Below are 19354 nucleotides of genomic sequence, written 5' to 3' on the forward strand. Positions count from 1 at the left end.
CTAAATGGAAGAAGCCTGCCTACTGTATCATTTCACTTACACGACATTCTGTAAAAGGCAAAATTAAAGGGTTGGAGGTTAGGGGCGAGAGGGAATTTGGGGGACAATAGACCTGTTCTGTATGACTGGGATGGTGGATCTGTGCCTCTATGCCTTTATGAAACCACAGACCTGAACACCAAAATGAATTTTACTATATGTAAATTGCATTCATTTTTTTTTAGACAGTCTTGCTCTGTTGCCCAGGCTGGAGTGCAGTGGCGTGATTTCAGCTCACTGCAACCTCTGCTTCCTGGGTTTAAGGGCTTCTTGAGCCTCAGCCACCTGAACAGCTGAGATTACAGGTGTACGCCACCATGCTAGGCTAATTTTTGTATTTTTAGTAGAGACAGGGTTTTCACCATGTTGGCCAGGCTGGTCTTGAACTCCTGACCTCAGATGATCCACCCGCCTCAGCCTCTCAAAGTGCTAGAATTACAGGCATGAGTCACCGCACCTGGCCTACAAACTTTAAATATAAATTAATTTTTCTGGAATGGTTATGAAATTGAAAATTTCAAAAAAGTAAAGAAAAATAAATTTTTCTGAGAAAAACAGAAAGCAATTCCCCAACACAGAAACCAGGATGTGATTGGTGACACTCAGCAACGGCCAGCTGAACAGGAATCCACTTTGGCATCCTTTGAAGAGAGAGATATGGGGGGAAATATAATAGGGCAGTGAATTGGTGGGGTGACGCTTTTCCCAAGATGGGCCTACATGGGTAACAGCACATCAGGAAACCCCAAATCAAGGCCAAGTCATTAGCTTCCTAGTAGAATCCTTAGGTACAAGAGTGCCAGGAAACAAGGGTAGGAAAGGCAGCAAAGGCGAAAACAAAGGCCTTGTCATGTTGCCATCACCTACAGGTGCTATGGCAGTTAATAGATGCAATGAGGACCTCAGTTTCTACTAAAGAATGCTTCCAAGCCCCAGGTGATAGCCAAGATGGCTGAAGAAACAAGCCACCAATGTTGGGGACAAACACTTCACAGGCCCTTGGCGAGAGTATTTGTAGGTGTGGTGGGGCAGGCAAAGCCCTCCCTCCTGGAACCATCACCTCTTCAGCTGGCAGAGCCCAAGATCATGCAGTCCCCTCCCTCACTCTGCAGGTGAGAATCCCACCCTCAACCGTCCTGGCCAAGGGCGCCTGGATAAGACACCAAAGGCTCGGCTGGGCGCGGTGGCTCACGCTTGTAATCCCAGCACTTTGGGAGGCCGAGACGGGTGGATAACAAGGTCAGGAGATCGCGACCATCCTGGCTAACACGGTGAAACCCGTCTCTACTAAAAAATACAAAAAAAACTAGCCGGGCGTGGTGGCGGGCGCCTGTGGTCCCAGCTACTCCGGAGGCTGACGGAGGAGAATGGCGTAAACCCGGGAGGCGGAGCTTGCAGTGAGCTGAGATCCGGCCACTGCACCCCAGCCTGGGCGGACAGAGCGAGACTCCGTCTCAAAAAAAAAAAAAAAAAAAAAAAAGAAACCAAAGGCTCTGAGCTGAGTGTCACTTCAGAGTCCCTTCCATACCTCCCTCAAGCCTTCACTGGGCATGTCTCTTCCACTCCAAAGGCCTCCTGCAGGGTGAGGCCGTGTTCTCTATTTATTGGAGACTTGCATGTCTGACACCCCCCAAGGACTGAGGGATAATCAGAACCAGACCAAGCCTGATAGACCACTGGAGGCCAAGGGTTCGAGACTAGCCTGGCCAAAATGGTGAAATCTCATCTTTACTAAAATTACAAAAATTAGCCGGGCGTGGTGGTGGGCGCCTGTAGTCTTCAGTATTCGGGAGCCTGAGGCAGGAGAATCACTTGAGTCTGGGAGGCGGCTGCAGTGAGCCGATATCAAGCCACTGCACTCCAGCCTGGGCAACAGAGTGTCTCAAAAAAAAAAAAAAAAAAAAAAACTAAAGTCAAAACTAAAAGTCCCATCCCATCCCGAGTGATGTGGTGTAAAGTAGCACTGGTGTCCCTACTTTACAGGTGTGGTGTAAAGTAGCACTCGAGATAGGATATTTCATTCAACTTTTTGGTTCTGTCCACTCTGAAAATGTGAAGTATCTGTTACCCTTACAATAAATCCTAAAGAAAATGTGGTACTTAGACACAATGGAGTACTATTCAGCCATAAAAAAAAGAGATCCTGTCATTTGCAAAAACATGGATGGAAGTGGAGGTCATTACGTTAAGTGAACTAAGCCAGGCACAGAAAGACAAACACTGCATGCTCTTACTTATTTGAGGTTATCTAAAAATCAAAACAATTGAACTCATGGAGATAGAGAGCAGAAGAATGGTTACTTCTATTGTAACCAAGGCTGGAAGGGTAGTGGAGGGTGGGGATGGTTAATGAATACAAATAAAAAATAGAGCGAATAAGATGTACTATTTGACAGCACAACAGGGTGACTATAATCAATATAATCTAATTGCACAATTTATTTATTTTTATTTTTTATTTTTTTGAGACGGAGTCTCACTCTTGCCCAGGCTAGAGTGCAGCGGCGTGATCTCGGCTCACTGCAACCTCCGCCTCCTGGGTTCAAGTGATTCTCCTGCCTCAGCCTCCCAAGTAGCTGGGATTACAGGTATGAGCCACCACGCCAGGCTAGCTTTCGTATGTTTAGTAGAGATGGACTTTCCTCATGTTGGCCAGGCTGGTCTCGAATCCTTGACTTCAGGCGATCCGCCCACCTCGGCCTCCCAAAAGGCTAGGATTACAGGCGTGAGTGAGCCACCGCGCCTGGCTGCACATTTAAAAACAACTAAAAGAGGCCGGGCGCGGCAGCTCAAGCCTGTAATCCCAGCACTTTGGGAAGCTGAGACGGGCGGATCACGAGGTCAGAAGATCGAGACCATCTTGGCTAACACAGTGAAACCCCGTCTCTACTAAAAATACAAAAAACTTAGCCGGGCGTAGTGGTGGGCACCTATAGTCCCAGCTACTCGTGAGGCTGAGGCAGGAGAATGGTGTAAACCCGGGAGGCTGCACTCCAGCCTGGGCGACAGAGCGAGACTCCATCTCAAAAAAAAAAAAAAAAAAAACCTAAAAGAGTATAATCAGACTGATTGTAACACAAAGGATAAATGCTTGAAAGAATGGCGACCCCATTTTACATGATGTGAGTATTACGAACTGCACGCCTGTATCAAATCTCTCATGCACGCCATAAATTTATACACCTACTACGTACCCACAAAAATGAAAAAATTTTTTAAAATCTTAACAAATGTGATGCTGGTGGAAACTGTCACGCCCACAGAGGAGGTCTGTGAAAGCCCCCGGGCACCGCCTCTCGCCCCGTGGAACCGCAGCGGGAACCGGCGCTTCGCAAAGCTAGCTCACTGGCCCCGGGGCGGGTCCCTGGCCGACAACCCCAGAACTCACAGCAGTGACGCTTCCCGACGCCCCTGGCCACATACCCACAGGAACCCTACCGTGCACAGAGCATTAGTGTCCCCACGCCACAGCCACATAAAGAAAATGTGGGACTCGGTCCTCCAGTCACGCGGCGAGCAAGTGCAGCGCGGGACGCCCGAGTGCCGGGTCAGGGCGGGCAGCAAGTGCCGGCAAATGGTGGGGCCGGGCCGCTGCGGAACCCACCTGTGCTGGGCCTCAGGCCTTGCGCCGCCCTCCGGCTGCCGCCGCCAACCCCGCAAACAACTAGCCGCCACGCTCCCTTGCCGGGCCACCGCCCCCGGCACCCGCCCCGGAAGTAGTTGCGGGAGGGCGCGGAGCACGCCGGGAAGCTCACGGGTCCACACCGGGACAGCTCCCGGGCGCCGTGGAATGCACACGTCCCACACCCGGACCTTCCGGTCAGCTTCCCGGCTCGTTGTATGATACCCGCGACAGCCAATGAGCAAGTGGTGTTTGTCCTACCCAGTCCCCGCCCTGGCCAGGGGAACCAATCCCATTGCAGAAGAGGCAGAACGCGCAAAGGCCCGAAAGAGGAGCGGGAGGAACGGGGCGGCAGTCTAGTAATGTAAAGCTCCGCTAAGAGGAAGAGTGCCGAAGAAGGGGACAGTCTCTGTACCTGTGGCGCCGCCCGAGGGACGGACGCGAATGGAGTGGCGCGCTGGAGGCTGTTTACAGCCCTGTTAGGACCGCGCAGGGAGTGGAGGTGGAAGCCTCAGGTGAGGGGCCTCGGGCCTGCTGCGCCTGCAGGGAGTTGAACAAAACGCGGGGAAACACGGGCTGGGGGTGTGTGAGAGGAGGAGCGATGGGCTTTCCACTTCCACAGCTTTAAAATTTAAAGGCTCGACCCGGGAGGCTGTTGGCGTCTGGTTTCCATGACAACCGGCAGCCTCGTGGCAGGCGGGCTGGGGGCGGGGTTCTGGGGACCTGGGCGGGGCTGTGGCGGGCCTAACGGGCTGCAGCTGAGAAACTGACCCCCGAGCCGGAGCCGGAAGGCCGTTATTCAGTGGCGGCTCCGAGCCTCCCCTTCGCCTTTTGGATGCGCCGAGCTCCTCATCGTGGCGTTCAGGGCCCTGCATTGTCTGGTCCGTTTTCACCGCAGATTCCAGCAACTGACACTTTCTTCCCTTAAACCTGTTGGGCGGTTCATTCCTTTGAGCCACTGTACGTGCTCTTCCTTCTGCCGCTAATGCCGTTCCCTCGCCTATTGTCTTGTTCGCCTGAAGAGTATCAGAGTCTCTGGAGGCCCTCTTCACCTCGACGATTCTGTTGCCCTAAGAAATACTGTGCCCTGAATTGCGGAACAGAGCTCTAGTTACAAAAAACACCCGCGGAGTGTGTGCACCAGATGCGCCCCCAACCTGCTGCTCCCAGTTGATAGTGCACCAAGCACCTGCCCTGGTCCCAGAAGCACAGAGGAAGCAAGCAGCCCCCAATTCACATCTCCTGCCGCTGCCCTGATTGGGGATGAAGGGCCACTGACTGCAGGGCCAAAGCCACAGCGGCCTCTCCGGCTGCAGGGTTCTCCTGACACTGACTCTAGAGGACCCTCACCCCCCGGCTCTCAAGCTCAAGCTCCCCAGTCCCCTGAAGAACAGGACCATCTCCTTTAAGACTCTAAGATACAAATGCAGGGGCTGGTCAGAGTGGTGACTCCAAAAAAAAAAAAAAAATCACTGGGTGACTGCAAACTGTCAGCCAGGCACGGTGATACATGTCTGTAATCGCAGCACTCTGGGAGGCCGAGGCGGGCGGATCACGAGGTCAGGAGATCGAGACCATCCTGGCTAACACGGTGAAACCCCGTCTCTACTAAAACTACAAAAAATTAGCCGGGCGAGGTGGCGGGCGCCTGTATTCCCAGCTACTCGGGAGGCTGAGGCAGGAGAATGGCTTGAACCTGGGAGGCGGAGCTTGCAGCGAGCTGAGATTGCACCACTGTACTCCAGCCTGGGCGACAGACTGAGACTCTGTCTCAAAAAAAAAAAAAAAAAAAAAGCAAGGTGTCTCTCTTCTGTTCCTTGGTAAAGGGCAGCGAAGGGTAGTAGGACTTGAAATTACCCCGATTCAGAGATTCAGAGTCTATTGTGGCTATTTACTAAACACCCTGAGGCTATGAAATGAAGCAAATAGTGATGCTATATGGCGTATATATAAAATATACCTATATATCATTACATATCATACATGTGACATTCTATATAACATATACACATATCGCCGGGCGCGGTGGCTCAAGCCTGTAATCCCAGCACTTTGGGAGGCCGAGACGGGCAGATCATGAGGTCAGGAGATCGAGACCAGCCTGGCTAACACGGTGAAACCCCCTCTACACCAAAAAAATACAAAAAACTAGCCGGGCGAGGTGGTGGGCGCCTGTAGTCCCAGCTACTCGGGAGGCTGAGGCAGGAGAATGGCGTAGACCTGGGAGGCGGAGCTTGCAGTGAGCTGAGATCCGGCCACTGCACTCCAGCCTGGGCGACAGAGCAAGACTCTGTCTCAAAAAAAAAAAACAAAAAAAAACATATACACATATCTACATACGCATATTTATATCAATACATATATTTGTATATTATGTATATATCACTATATATGTGATATACCTGCAGGCTCCACATGTGTCCATGAGCGGACACACACACACACACACACAGAGTGCCTGGCACTCAGTAACAGGAGCTTGCATAACCTGAAGGAAACAGGCAGGTGGTGAGGCCTGCCAGCCTATTTGGTCACCTATAGCTGGTAGGGCAGCCCCTGCTCTCCTGACCTTCGATGGCCTGGACCCTCTTCCATCACCCCTTGTACCCCACAGAGCTCCTCGGATGATGGTGCACTGAGAAGGCATCCAGAAACCTGGGCCCTCATGGCATCCAACGACGAAGGTATGGCACCCTCGCTGGGCTCTCCCTGGGCCTCCCAGACGGGGCCCTGGGACGCCATCCTCAAGGCTGTCAAAGATCAGCTCCCGTCTCTGGACTCAGACTCCTCCTTGGTAAGCAGAAACTCTCTCCCTGGATGCCTTGTCCTTCCTACCAGAGCAGGCATGACGTTGACCAGGATAGCTTTGGAGCACTTCTCTGAAGACTTCTCCCGCTGATCTGTGCAGTTTGTTGTCATTTTACTTTAAATCACATGGCCAGACTCAAAGTTGTGTTTTCTGGGTGCCTATTTCCTTCTTTACTCTTTCTTCTGCCTTGAGTGTCATCTCTGAGCATGGGTATTGGTGCTCAGCATCTTGGGAGACCCTTTCAGTTGGGTTCTGGTGCTGACTTGGAACCCAGGTCAACTCGATGCAGCAGCTCTGTCCTTTCCATTCTGCTATTCTCCACTCAGGCCAGGACAGGACCAGAACACCCACTGAGAATGCACAATTCCAGTGCACTGTGATGAGCCTTCGAGGGATTCTGCATTTGTGGTTTGGGGTCCCTGAAATGGCCCTCAAAGACACTCAGACCAATAGCCATAGGTGCAGGTGTAAGATGCTGCTGAAGATGCTCCTGGCAGGGGCTCCTCAGTGCACAGGTTGGCACTGGGTGTTGAGAGACAGTGTGAGGGTTTTAAAAGAAACAGGCTGGGTTTAGGTCCTACCTGGGCACCAGCAACAGAGCTTCAGGGACCTCAGACGTCATCCAGTGCATGGCGAGGCTAAGGAGTACCTATGGGGACCCCGCACCTCAGTGCTCAGTGCGTTTTCACACCATCAGTCTCATTTGAGAGTATGAGCCCCAGCCCCTTTAAGAAGACACACTAAGCTGTGTGATAGCTCAGGGTCACAGGGGACGGGGAGGGCTGGACCCTGCTTTCAACTGCCACCTTGCTGCCCTGTTCATGTCACACGAGGCATTAATGAAGCACCTGCTGTCTGCAAGGTACTTGCAGAACCAGGAGCCTGAATCTTACCTCCACGAGGTGGTACTGCCGAGCTGATTTCTAAACGGTGGCAAGAAGCCACGCACAGCAAGGCTAACTGGGAGAGAACCAGATCTCCCCCAGGCTCCTGAGCAGCAGGGCTAGGCGGGCTGGGCGTGCTGGGCTGGAAGTGAGGGTGGAGAGCAGGGACGGCTGGGCCCTCAGGGCTCTGCCTGCTGCCGTGTCTTCCAAAAGCCCTCTCATTTGTCCACAGTCGGACTATGGGGAAGAGGAGCTGTTCATCTTCCAGCGAAACCAAACCGCCCTGATTCCAGACCTATCAGAGGAGCTGGCTGAAGATCCTGCCGATGGCGACAAGTCCAGGACCTGGGCCGCTGCAGCTGAAGAATCCCTTCCCGAGGTCTGTGGGACACAGAAGAGTGTGCGCCTGTGTGTGTGCAATGTAAGTCTAAACTGACTGATCTAAACCACTGGTCTAGCATTTCCATGACACCCAGTCCTTTTTTTGGTCCCATGTACAACCCAAGGTATTCAGATGCCCAACATCTAACCTCCACACACCTCCCTCTCCCGGGGAGCCCAGCACCTTAGGGCTGGTGTGCGGATTTTCCATCTGATTTTGACCCTCCTCTTCCTCTTGATCGCTCCTATCCTGTTTTCTACCATGGCATCCTGAATAGCTTCTGGCCATTGTCATGACTGATTGTCCTAAATGTCTCTCCCTTAATCCAGCTGGCTTCATGGCTACCTGGCTCATCCCAGCACCCAGCAAGTACACAGGAACTCTGGTTTACTAAACTGCTAAACTAAACTGCTACAGGCTACTGTGGGGAGTGGGAGGGAGGAAGATGGCCCATCAGTGCCTGAGCAAGCACAAAAGCTGGACCTCGCGGGAGGGACACCCCAGGAGACAGTGAGCAAGTGTGGACTAAGCGTGCCAACACAGGCCTTCGGTGCCAGTGCCGCACACTGAGACAGACGTTCCCATGAGGCCAGAGTTTGAGACCCCTGGGCAATACAGCAAGACTCCATTTCTGGCTGAGCACAGTGGCTCATGCCTGTAATCCCAGCATTTTTGGGAGACCAATGTGGGTGGATCACTTGAAGTCAGGAGTTTGAGACCAGCCTGGTCAACATGGTGAAACACTACCTCTACTAAAAATACAAAAATTAGCTGGGCATGGTGGCAGGTGCCTGTGATCCCAGCTACTCCAGAGGCTGAGACAGGAAAATCGCTTGAACCCCGGAGAGCAGAGGTTGCAGTGAGCCAAGATCACGCCACTGCACACTCCAGCCCGGGCAACAGAGTGAGACTCCATCTTAAAAAAAAGAAAACAGGCCGGGCGCGGTGGCTCAAGCCTGTAATCCCAGCACTTTGGGAGGCCGAGACGGGTGGATCACGAGGTCAGGAGATTGAGACCATCCTAGCTAACACGGTGAAACCCCGTCTCTACTAAAAAATACAAAAAGCTAGCCAGGTGATGTGGCGGATGCCTGTAGTCCCAGCTACTTGGGAGGCTGAGGCAGGAGAATGGCGTGAACCCGGGAGGCGGAGCTTGCAGTGAGCTGAGATCCGGCCACTGCACTCCAGCCTGGGCGACAGAGCGAGACTCCGTCTCAAAAAAAAAAAAAAAAAAAAAAAGGAAAACAGTGTAGAGGCACTAACCCACTTCCAAAATGGGGGCGGGGCCTAGCTCCAGCGTCGCTTCTCTCAGGTATTCTGCTGAGAACCATTAACCTACTGAATGAAGGGGGCACAGGCACTGAACCAGATGATCTCACAAAACCAGGACATGCCCCCAGCCACCCATCACCTTGAAGGAAATCCCCCATCTGCCCTGCCATGCCTAGACCTAGGTCTGAAATAACCCCACACAGGAGAGATCCCCAGGGTGGCTAAGAACTCCGGTGGGTTCAGGTGCAACGATTTCCATGTGGATTTTATTTTGCTTCTTCATTTCTACAATCAATTACTTCAGGAACTCTTCTGGATTATTTTCTTTTCTTTTTTTTTTTTTTTTTGTAATGTGAGATCTCTACTAAAAAATAACTGGGTGTGGTGGTATGCCTGTGGTCCCAGCTACTCAGGAGGCTGAGGTGGAAGGATGGCTTGTACTCCAGCCTGGGGTATCAATTTCTGAGCCCCAACATTATCATTATTGATAATTTAAATATTGTTCCATTGCTGTAACAATACATTCCACTCTAGCCTTGTATTTAAATAGTGGGAGTCCTCAGTGATGTTGTCTTTAGCCAACCAATATTCAACAGTAGCTTTCCAACTGTCTTTTTTTTTTTTTTTTTTTTGAGACAGGATCTTGCTCTGTCACCCAGACTGGAGGACAATAGTGCCCTCACCACTCACTGCAGCCTCCACCCCCTGGGCTGAAGCGATCCTCCCACTTCAGCCTCCCAAGTAGCTGGGATTACACGCATGCCACCATGCTGGCTAATTTTTGTATTTTTAGTAGAGTGAAGTGTCCAGTTAAAAATGGTTGAAATAGGTCAGGCACAGTGGCTTATGCCTGTAATCCCACCACTTTGGGAGGCTGAGGCAGGAAGATAGCTTGAGGCCAGGAACTTGAGACCAGCCTGGAAGACCAACTATGTTGCAGAGACTCCGTCACTACAAAATAATATTTAAAAAAATTAACTGGGCCTGGTAGTATGTGCCTGTCATTCTAGCTACTTGGGAGGCTGAAGTGGGAGGATCGTGTGGGCCAGGGAAGTCGAGACTACAGTGAGCTATGATCACACCACTGCACTGCAGCCTGGGCAACAGGGTGAGACTTCACCTCAAAAAAAAAAATTATGCACATATTTTACTATGAAAAAAATTCCCTGAAGCATGTTTTGGAGGATGCTAACTGAACATACCTGTTTTCTCGACAGCCAGTTCTGGTGCCTGCAGAATTGGCCACAGAACCTGGGAACAGACGGAACACAAGGACAAAGGATGCACCCTCTCAGGAAGGAAGAGACCCTGGCAGGCCTTTTGAAAGCTCTGGTGAGGTCAGCGCTCTTCTTGGGATGGCCGAGGAGACCCCCAGGTGGCTGGACAGCGACCTTGGAAGCCTGTCTTTCAACACCAAAGGATCCCAGGGTCCTCCCTGGGACCCACAGGCCGAAGCCAGTCTCTCCCGCCATGAAGGAGACCCGAAGGCAGAGCCCACCTCACAAGAATCTGTGAACCGCCGGGCCCTCCGACAGGAGAGAAGGAAAATGATAGAGAAGGACATCCTCCAGAAAGTCACCCGGGATGCCTGCGTCCCGGCCAGCAGTGACCAAGGCGGGGTGAAGGAGGCGCCCTGCCACGCTGTGGAGTCAGCTGCCAGATCCAAAATGCCCCTTGCGGAGCCTCCGGAGGGACCACCAGTGCTCTCGCTCCAGGTAGGCGCCTCCGCGTGCCTGGCTCTTTCTCAGGCCTATTACCTGCGGCATGGCCGCTGTTCCCATGCACTGGGGCTAGAAGCAGCTTGAGGGCTGGCCCACTAGGACCTTAGGCCCATTATCCACTATTCTGTGTACCTGTCTCAGCAGAGCGGTTGGGGGGTCCCAGCAGAGCACATCCTTGGGTGGGGGTTAACAAGAACCAGAAGAAGCAGGGCCTGCCTTCTTTAAAGAGACAAAAGGAGGCCAGGCACAATGGCTTGCGCCTGTAATCCCGGCACTTTGGGAGGCCGAGGAGGGAGTCCAGGAGTTCGAGACCAGCCTGGTCAACACAGTGAGACCCTCATCTCTAAAAAAGAAGAAATAATGTATAAATTTAAAAAGAGAGAAAAAAAGGAATTCCACTTGCAAGGATGTTTATAAATACATATAGCCATATCTAAAATATAGAACCTGGTTCTGTCAAAGCCTGATCTCAAAATATGAAAGCCCTCATTCTCATAAACTAGTGAACACCTGTTACAGAGTTGTATTCAGTGCATTAATGAGGGAACCAGCAGGATGACAGAGCCGGTTTAATGAGATCATAAGAAATTGGGATTTTAGCCGGTGTGGTGGCTCACGCCTGTAATCCCTGCACTTTGGGAAGCTGAGGCAGGAGGATCATCTGAGGTCAGGAGTTCGAGACCAGCCTGGCCAACATGGTGAAACCCTGACTCTATTAAAAATACAAAAATTAGCCAAGTGTGGTGGTGCACACCTATAACCCAATACTTGGGAGGCTGAGGCAGGAGAATCGCTTGAACCCAGGAGATGGAGATCACGCCCCTGCACTCCAGTTTGGGGGACAGAGCAAGACTCCATCTCAAAAAAAAAGAAATTGGGATTTTGTAAAACACTGGGGAAAGAGAGAGGAATGCAGAGATACACTTGCTACATTCATGTCCTAGAGGAGTTGTCTACTGGACAGAAAAGTAACCATCACACCTTCTCAGTTTTACAAATTTTTGATAATTTTTCTTAACAGCTTAGAGAAAACTGGCATCAGGTATACACAGAAGTCATCTTTACTACTGTTTAAATCAACAGTTCTTTCTGTTTACCTAAAAACTTATTTTTCTCCACTTAGAGGGCTGCAGAGAGTTGAAAGGTCATATGATAAACATGAATTCTTGATTAATTTCCTCACACTCACTCTGCCCCTAAGTACTCACTGCCAAGCCTTTCAATTTTAGCTCCTGCTTGGAACAGCTTGATTCTTGAAAGAACAAAACTTTTTAACCTCCAAACATTCTGAACCTGTATGAACCTAAATAGTATTTCTTAAAACAACACAGGGTTTGGCTGGGCTCGGTGGCTCACGCCTGTAATCCCAACACTTTGGGAGACCCAGGCAGATGGATCACTTGAGGTGAGGCATTCGAGACCAGCCTGGCCAACATGGTGAAACACCGTCTCTACTAAAAATACAAAAATTAGGCTGGGTGTGGTGGCTCATGCCTGTAATCTCAGCACTTTGGGAGGCGGAGGTGGAGGCAGGTGGATCACCTGAGGTCAGGAGTTTGTTCGAGACCAGCCTGGCCAACATGGTGAAACCCCGTCTTTACTAAAAATACAAAAAAAAAAAAAAAAAAAAAAAAAATTAATCAGGTGTGGTGGCACATGCCTGTAATTCCAGCCACTTGGGAGGCTGAGGCAGGAGAATCGCTTGAACCTGGGAGGCGGAGGTTGCAGTGAGCTGAGCTTGCAGCACTACAGTCCAGCCTGGGCGACAGAGTGAGACTTGGTCTCAAAAACAAAACAAAATGAAACAACACAGGGTTTCCTTCAGGTCAAACAACGTCTTTGTGCCAAAAACAAAAGTAAAGTACGGACCTCCAAGAAAGCATAGGAAGGAGGTGGCCAAAGTGCAGGCCCACCTTAACAGAGGCGTTCAATCTGGAATGGAAAGGTGGGGTCAGCCCATTTGCAAACTCTGTCATGCATTTAATTCCTGAGTTCCACACCCCAACATCCTATGACCATGTCCGTGGGTCACAGCAGCTGTGAAGCAGGTACCGTGCCTCTGGGGCCCCTCAGCATCCTCATCATCACTGGTTTTAATGATTTCAGCAACTTGAAGCGTGGGATTTGGATTACATCCTTCAGAGTCTGGCGGGGCAAGAAGACAACCAGAGAAATCGTGCACCTGGAACTGTGTGGTGGGCAGCCGACTGCCGCCAAGTTCAAGGTCTGACCTTGAACACTGGAGGCCACGTGAATCCCCATAAGCAGCACCTTCCTGGGCCCCTCAGGCTGGTCACAGACCGTCCTGCAGCCCACACGTGTCTTCCCTGCTGGCCCCGCCCTGAACATTCATGCTGCCAGTCCCTGAAAGACTTCATTCATTCAACATATATGTGACCACCTGCTACGTGCCAGGCGTGGGCCAGGTCCTAGGGACAAAGGAGAGGCCTCCAGACACCACCCATGACCCATACCACCTCCTCCCCACCTCCCTGGGCCAGCCTTCCTTTCCTTCCTTTCCTTCCTTGCCTTCCTTTCCTTCCTTCCTCCCTCTCTCCCTCCCTCCTTCTTCCTGGGAGGAGGAAGCCCCACCTTCTGTGCACAGTCAGCTCCTAAGCACATTCCTGCTTCCCCTGGCCTCCCCATTTTAAAAGGCAGGCAAAGGATGTCACCACTGTCACCACACTCATAGCTTTGCTCTGGGAAGTCCTGCAAATAAAATGAAAGCTCTCTAACCCCTCCCTACCCACTTGGTCCGCAAAGGCGAGGGGAGGCAGGTCTGAGGCAGAGGAGCCAGGGCAGGTGCGGGGCTTCTGCCTCTGGTCCCAAAGCAAAGACTCCCCGGTGACTGACAGCCCGTGCTATGTTAAATATCATTTTGTTCGTTTGTAATTCACACCCCATAAGACAGGAGGTAGAGAGCCAACCATCCTGGAGGGCGCGTGTGTGCATGTGTATGTGTGTGTAACTGGCATTCCCTTTGTGAAGGGGAGTGCGGCAGAATGTATTCTTTCTTTTTTTTGAGACGGAGTTTTGCTCTTGTTGCCCAAGCTGGAGTGCAATGGTGCGATCTCAGCTCACTGCAACCTCCACCTCCCGGGTTCAAGCTATTCTCCTGCCTCAGCCTCCTGAGTAGCTGGGATTACAGGCACACACCACCAGGCCTGGCTAATTTTTTTGTGTTTTTAGTAGAAACAGGATTTCACTGTGTTAGCCAGGCTGGTCTCAAACTCCTGACCTCAGGTGATCTGCCTGCCTCAGCCTTCCAAAGTGATGGGATTACAGGTATGAGCGACTGCGCCCGGGTGAATGTATTCTCTATTTTAAAAGCACATAACCCTTTGATCAAGCTATTTCACTTAGAAAATCTGTCTTACACTGTTACTCTAGTAGGTAGTGTGTGTTCAAAGATGTTTGCTGCAGTGTTGTTTAAAAATATGAAAAGCTGGGCCGGGCGCGGTGGCTCAAGCCTGTAATCCCAGCACTTTGGGAGGCCGAGACGGGCGGATCACGAGGTCAGGAGATCGAGACCATCCTGGCTAACACGGTGAAACCCCGTCTCTACTAAAAAGTGCAAAAAACTAGCAGGGCGAGGTGGCGGGCGCCTGTAGTCCCAGCTACCTACTTGGGAGGCTGAGGCAGGAGAATGGCGTAAACCCGGGAGGCGGAGCTTGCAGTGAGCTGAGATCTGGCCACTGCACCCCAGCCTGGGCGACAGAGCGAGACTCCATCTCAAAAAAAAAAAAAAAAAAAAAAAAAAAAAAGAAAAGCTGGAAACAGCCCATATTCAGGAGTCCAGCTAGATCGTTTTAGCACAGAATACCGCGGCTAGTGAGGGGATCTCCGTAGGTTAACGTGGAAGCATGTAATATACAAAGTGAAAAAAGTGAAGTTGAAAAAAAACCTATAGAGGATGATCCTATTGTTATTTTTTTTAAATCAGCACACAGAACTGTTCATTATGATCACCTGTGACAAGTGGAACCAGGGTGTGAGGAAGTGGGATAAACTTTTAAAACTACCTCACTCCTACTTCACAGAGCCCTTGTGCCACAGGCCCTGCTCATAAAGACTCTGCCCCCCTCAGCCCTGCTGAGCTGGAGGTGGAGTCCTCAGAGGGCTGAGGAGGGAGAGGGCTGGGTGGGGGCAGTGGAGGAACCTGAGGTCCGTTCACATGCAGAGACCCCAGGGGTCCTGAGGCTCAAGCTGCTATAAGTTACAAGTGGGGCCAAGTCCCCACTAATCAGCCTCTCCTTTGGCCATCCTCAGACCGCAGGGTACCGAGCACCGACGACAGGCTCATGGAACAGCTGGCCCTCCTGTGCACCATGCAGTCCAGGGCCTCTGCTTGTGCCTGGAAGGTGCCTGCCGACACCCCCCAGGACACCGAGGAGGCAGGGGCAGGAAGCAGGTGGGACTTGTAGCCAGGCATGGCTCCTGTGGTCCTTTACAACAGCCCCATGGTTTTGTGGCACTGACTGGGCCTACTAAGGGCGGGGCACTCCATGTGTATTTTCTCAGTCACTCTCAAGCGTCTGATCAGGCAGTCACTCTTATCATCCCCATTTTAGAGATGGGGAAACTGAGGCTCACAGAGGTTGACTCCCTGGCCATAAATGGCAGGGCTGGGACTCAAGCCCTAAAATACCTACTCTTTCTCCAGACGCAGTGGGAACCCTCTCTTCAATGGGAAGCCATGAGGCCTCCCTGGGAGTAGGAAGGTTATCACATGACCCTACCCCTCTGACCACATCTGATTGGTCCAGCCTTGGGCATGTGACCCCAGCCATGGGATTTTTCAATCTCTGTGTCACTGTGTAGGGGTGGAAGGGCAACAGCCACCTGTCCTGCCACAGGGAGAAAGGCAAGCTGCAGTGAAGCTGGGAGAGGCAGAGGTGGAGGCAGGGCCCCAGGGTCCCGTAAGGCCCCACTATATGCCTGCACTCCCAACACTTCGGTTGTTCCACACTTGAGGAATCTCAGAACCAGTGAATCCCTTTTCACCTGAGCAGCAGTGGGTTTCTGTGCCTAGGAACCAAAGTACCAAACAGAAATGGCTAGACCTGGCCAGGCGCGGTAGCTCACGCCTGTAATCCCAGCACTTTGGGAGGCCAAGGCGGGCAGATCACCTGAGGTCAGGAGTTCGAGACAAGCCCGGCCAACATGGCGAAACCCCATCTCTACTAAAAATACAAAAAAATTATCCAGGCATGCTGGTGCATGCCTATAATCCCAGCTACTTGGGAGGCTGAAATCTCTTGAACACAGGAGGTGGAGGTTGCAGTGACCAAGATCACGCCACTGGCCACTGCAGTCCAGCCTGAGTGACAGAGCGAGACTCTGTCTCAAAAAAAAAGGAGAGACCTGCACTGTTCACCATGGCAGCCATTAGCCATGTGTGGCTATTAAACACCTAACGTGATGAATGTGACTGAGGAACTGAAGTTTTTATTCATTTGATTTTAAATGGCTTAAATGTAAACTTAGTCACTTGTGGCAAGTGGCTACACTTACCACAGATAGACAGCATGTCCATCAGTAGGGAAGTTCTGTTGGCCAGCGGTGGCCTAAATCTCACAGGCTGTTCTGAAGCATAAAAGAGCAAATGTGTTTAATGTGCCTTTTGGTAGAGAGTGGGCACTCACTGGGGTACAGCCACGAGCACTGTGACTGGACAAACCCAGCGCAGGTCACAGAGTTATCACAGACAGGTGACTCCACTACACCTGCTTTTCTCATCTCAGATGTTCCTCGAGGAAGCCGGGCTCTGAGGCCGGGCCAGGCCCGCAGCTGGCCCAGGGCATGAGGCTTAACACAGAGCCCCCCACCATCTTCATTGACCTGCGGCAGACGGTGCCACCAGACCACCTGTCCCCAGAAAGGTCCAGAGGGCAGTGACTACCCCATACCAGCCTCTACGTTGCAGAGTTGCCTGTTGACCTCACAAAGCCTCTGGTGGATCCCAGTGGGGAGGAACAGGGACTTCAAAAGGCTTGGATCAATTCTCAATTGAAAAGTGCTTTTAGCCTGGAGCAGAGTCTGGCCTACAGTCCCCCTGGGTCCCTGCAGGGAGGGAAGAAGAGGGGCACGGGGCACACCTCCTCGGGCTGGGCTCTATACAATAGAGGGCATCACCCACACCTGCTCTCACCTCCTGGCAGGGCGTCCACTGGCCTCCAGTGTGGCTGCAGCCCTCTTGCATTGGGTCACCAGCAAAGCCCAAGTGCTTCAAGCCCCAACAGGAGTTGGAACACCAGGTGGAGTGGGCACATCCAGAAACCAATTTCTCTCCCCGCAGCTCCAGCCACAGCTCCTCTGACAGCGAGGAGGAGGAGGAGGAAGTGGAGATGGCAGCTCTGGGAGACGCAGAGGGGGCATCTCCTTCCTCCCTGGGGCTACGGTAACCACCAAGGGGCCTCCAGCCACCTGCAGATGTCCCACCTCTGCTTTCCGCAGCAAGCCCTCCACCTGGCACATTTACCGCCTGTGGTGAGGTCTTGCTGCACCCACTGCACAGAGTGGGGGGGCGGCACAGCTTCCATCATCCCGCCAGTGTCCACTGGGTCCCAGCAGTGGCAGCGGCGATGGGCCGCCTGAATTGCATTCTTACTCTGAAATGGGAGCTGGGCTTACCTGCTTTTCTCCCATTTCAGTAAGGAGTGCTGGGAGGTGCGGCCCCCACGGGGTTGAGTTTGGTCTCATTGTGTCACAGGAGCTGTACCGGGAAGAGCCAGCTTCTCCAGCAGCTCAGGGCCTTTCGGAAGGGGATAGCCCAGCCCAAGCTGCCCGCCAACAAGGGGCCTGGTGGTGGGAGGGCTCAGGCCCCTGAAGACACAGCTGGATCAGGAACTGTGAGGAAGCAACACATGAAGCTCTGCGCCAAGGGGCAGAGCGCCCAGGCCCGACTCCCAAGAGGCAGGCCCAGGGCCCTGGGGGATGCTCCTGAGCCAGGGGCAGCCAGGGAGGCCCTGATGCCTCCCTTGGACCAACTGTAGCTGCCACAGGTAGTGGGATCCCAGGAGTGGGCAGGGGCGGGCTGACTTGGCATGGACCATGGGTCCCGGTGTCCCCTTGTTGTCCCTGCATTTCCACTAGCAGGGGCATTCCAGAGGCAGGGACCTTCAGGCTGTGGACTATTGCCCACCCTGTTAGAGCTTGGTCACAGATGCATGAACTTAGAGCAAGGATGCAGATGCAAATCTGTATGCAATGTGTGACAACGGCTTTGGGAAAAAGGGGCCTGCTCCTCTGAGGGAGAGGGGCAGGCACAGCAGGAGGACGGGGTGCTGCTCTCTGCAGGACTCTGAGACTCTTCGTCTGTCTCCAGGTCTGCATTTTTTTAAGCAGGCATCTAGTATTTCCATCAATAAGGTCTTTTTAAAAACCAAGCAAAACATACTTAGAGGATTTCAGGGTTGAAAAAGACCTAAGCCTTATTTTCTGGCTTCCTGCATATTTGCTATTTTGGGCACCTAAATTAACACACAACACACACGTATGCCTACCAACACAGACCTAATACAAGTTTTGTTTTTTTTTTTTTGTCTCTTTTCGAGACACAGTAGCTGGGACTACAGATGCATGCCACCACGCCTGGCTAATTTTTTTTTTTTGTAGAGATGGGGTCTCACGATGTTGCCCAGGTTGGTTTCAAACTCCTGGGCTCAACCCTCCTGCCTAGGCTTCCCACAGTGCTAGGATTACAGGTATGAGCTGCTAGCCTGGCTCTTAATGAACTTTTTGAAAGAGGAGTAACGAGAATTTGCTTTCTCTTTCTCTTCTTTACCTAAGATAGTAAGGCATACATAGATTCTCAAAGCCTTTGCCCTTTATGAATCTAGAGAGAATAGTGGAAACCCCTGGAAATGCTGTCCCGTGGAGAATGGAGCAGCAGCCTCACTTGTTGATCACCAGCAAGAGCTGGGGACAGCTGCTTGCCCCGTGCCAAGACCTGGTCCCTCCACAGGACATGCCTGGTCTTCCTGGGTCCTGTTCCTTTGTCAGCACTGTCCTGCAGCTCCATCTTCACAGGATGCTTTTGTAACTGCTATGATCAGTCCTGACCTGGCCACCTGTGTGTCTCCCCAACCTTGTCTCCAGGATGTGTCCCGCTGCCTGCCCCATGGGAAGAACAGAGAAATCATCATCACCTCAGGCCCTACAGCGCCATGGGCTCAGGCAGCACAGCAGGGTGCCAGGCCTTTGGGCCAGTGTCCCAGCTTCTCCTGGGGTTCACCCCTGGCTGCCATGTCGCCAAGGATGGGCAGGGGTCTCTTTGCATCCTGCCAGGCAAAAGACAGGCCCTGCCTGGCTGTGGTCACTGGCCGCCAAGATCAGGGCCACAGATGTCTACTCTCCAGACCCCATGTGATCTGGCCACTGGGGATCCCCACCCAACCCCACTCCCAATGATGAGGGGTGTTTTCGTTACAAGTCAAAGGCAAGACAGGCTTCCATAAAGTCCCAGGAGGTTCCTCCTGCAAGGTACAAGGCCAGGCTGCCTCCCAGCCCCCAGGCCCTCTCCCACCTACAAAGACCCTCCTCTGCCCCTCCACTCCGGGACATGTGCACCCAGAACGGGCCTCCGCCCCATACTCTGCCCTCGCCTCCACTGTGGCTGCCTAG

General features: G+C 52.3%; 2 protein-coding genes across 7 annotated transcripts in view; one reads left to right on the forward strand and one right to left on the reverse strand.

Annotated features, from left to right (window-relative positions):
- Positions 1–3764, reverse strand: part of ANKS3 (ankyrin repeat and sterile alpha motif domain containing 3) — a 38334-nt gene extending 34570 nt beyond the window's left edge. Inside the window, exon 1 of one of the 5 annotated variants that reach the window (XM_007984498.3) lies at positions 3644–3762. The gene's annotated coding sequence lies outside the window, so the exon portion shown is untranslated. The other 4 variants (XM_007984516.3, XM_037989890.2, XM_007984507.3 and 1 more) reach the window with 4 other exon arrangements.
- A 13-nt stretch (positions 3765–3777) lies between these two features.
- DNAAF8 (dynein axonemal assembly factor 8) lies at positions 3778–19297 on the forward strand. Of its 2 annotated transcripts, XM_007984479.3 has the most exons (10): positions 3778–4176; positions 6276–6455; positions 7587–7775; positions 10226–10723; positions 12836–12953; positions 14999–15140; positions 16474–16611; positions 17028–17129; positions 17442–17733; positions 18830–19297. In XM_007984479.3, the coding sequence occupies exons 2-9, from the start codon at positions 6327–6329 to the stop codon at positions 17722–17724; spliced, it is 1599 nt and encodes a 532-aa protein (XP_007982670.3). In that variant the 5' UTR covers positions 3778–4176; positions 6276–6326; the 3' UTR covers positions 17725–17733; positions 18830–19297. The 2 variants fall into 2 exon arrangements, with proteins under 2 accessions (XP_007982670.3, XP_072871242.1); XM_073015141.1 differs by lacking the exon at positions 18830–19297 and having other exon boundaries at positions 17442–17949.
- The last annotated feature ends 57 nt before the right edge of the window (positions 19298–19354 follow it).

Source organism: Chlorocebus sabaeus, chromosome 5 (assembly GCF_047675955.1).
Source record: "Chlorocebus sabaeus isolate Y175 chromosome 5, mChlSab1.0.hap1, whole genome shotgun sequence".
Taxonomy (NCBI): domain Eukaryota; kingdom Metazoa; phylum Chordata; class Mammalia; order Primates; family Cercopithecidae; genus Chlorocebus; species Chlorocebus sabaeus.

What these genes read in the sequence shown, in the direction of transcription:
- DNAAF8 (XM_007984479.3), top strand. Translation starts at nt 6,327, where the DNA reads ATGGCATCCAACGACGAAGGTATGGCACCCTCGCTGGGCTCTCCCTGG. An exon ending in TGGACTCAGACTCCTCCTTG is followed by an intron (nt 6,456 to 7,586) that starts GTAAGCAGAAAC and finishes ATTTGTCCACAG; the next exon opens with TCGGACTATGGGGAAGAGGA. An exon ending in TGCGCCTGTGTGTGTGCAAT is followed by an intron (nt 7,776 to 10,225) that starts GTAAGTCTAAAC and finishes TTTTCTCGACAG; the next exon opens with CCAGTTCTGGTGCCTGCAGA.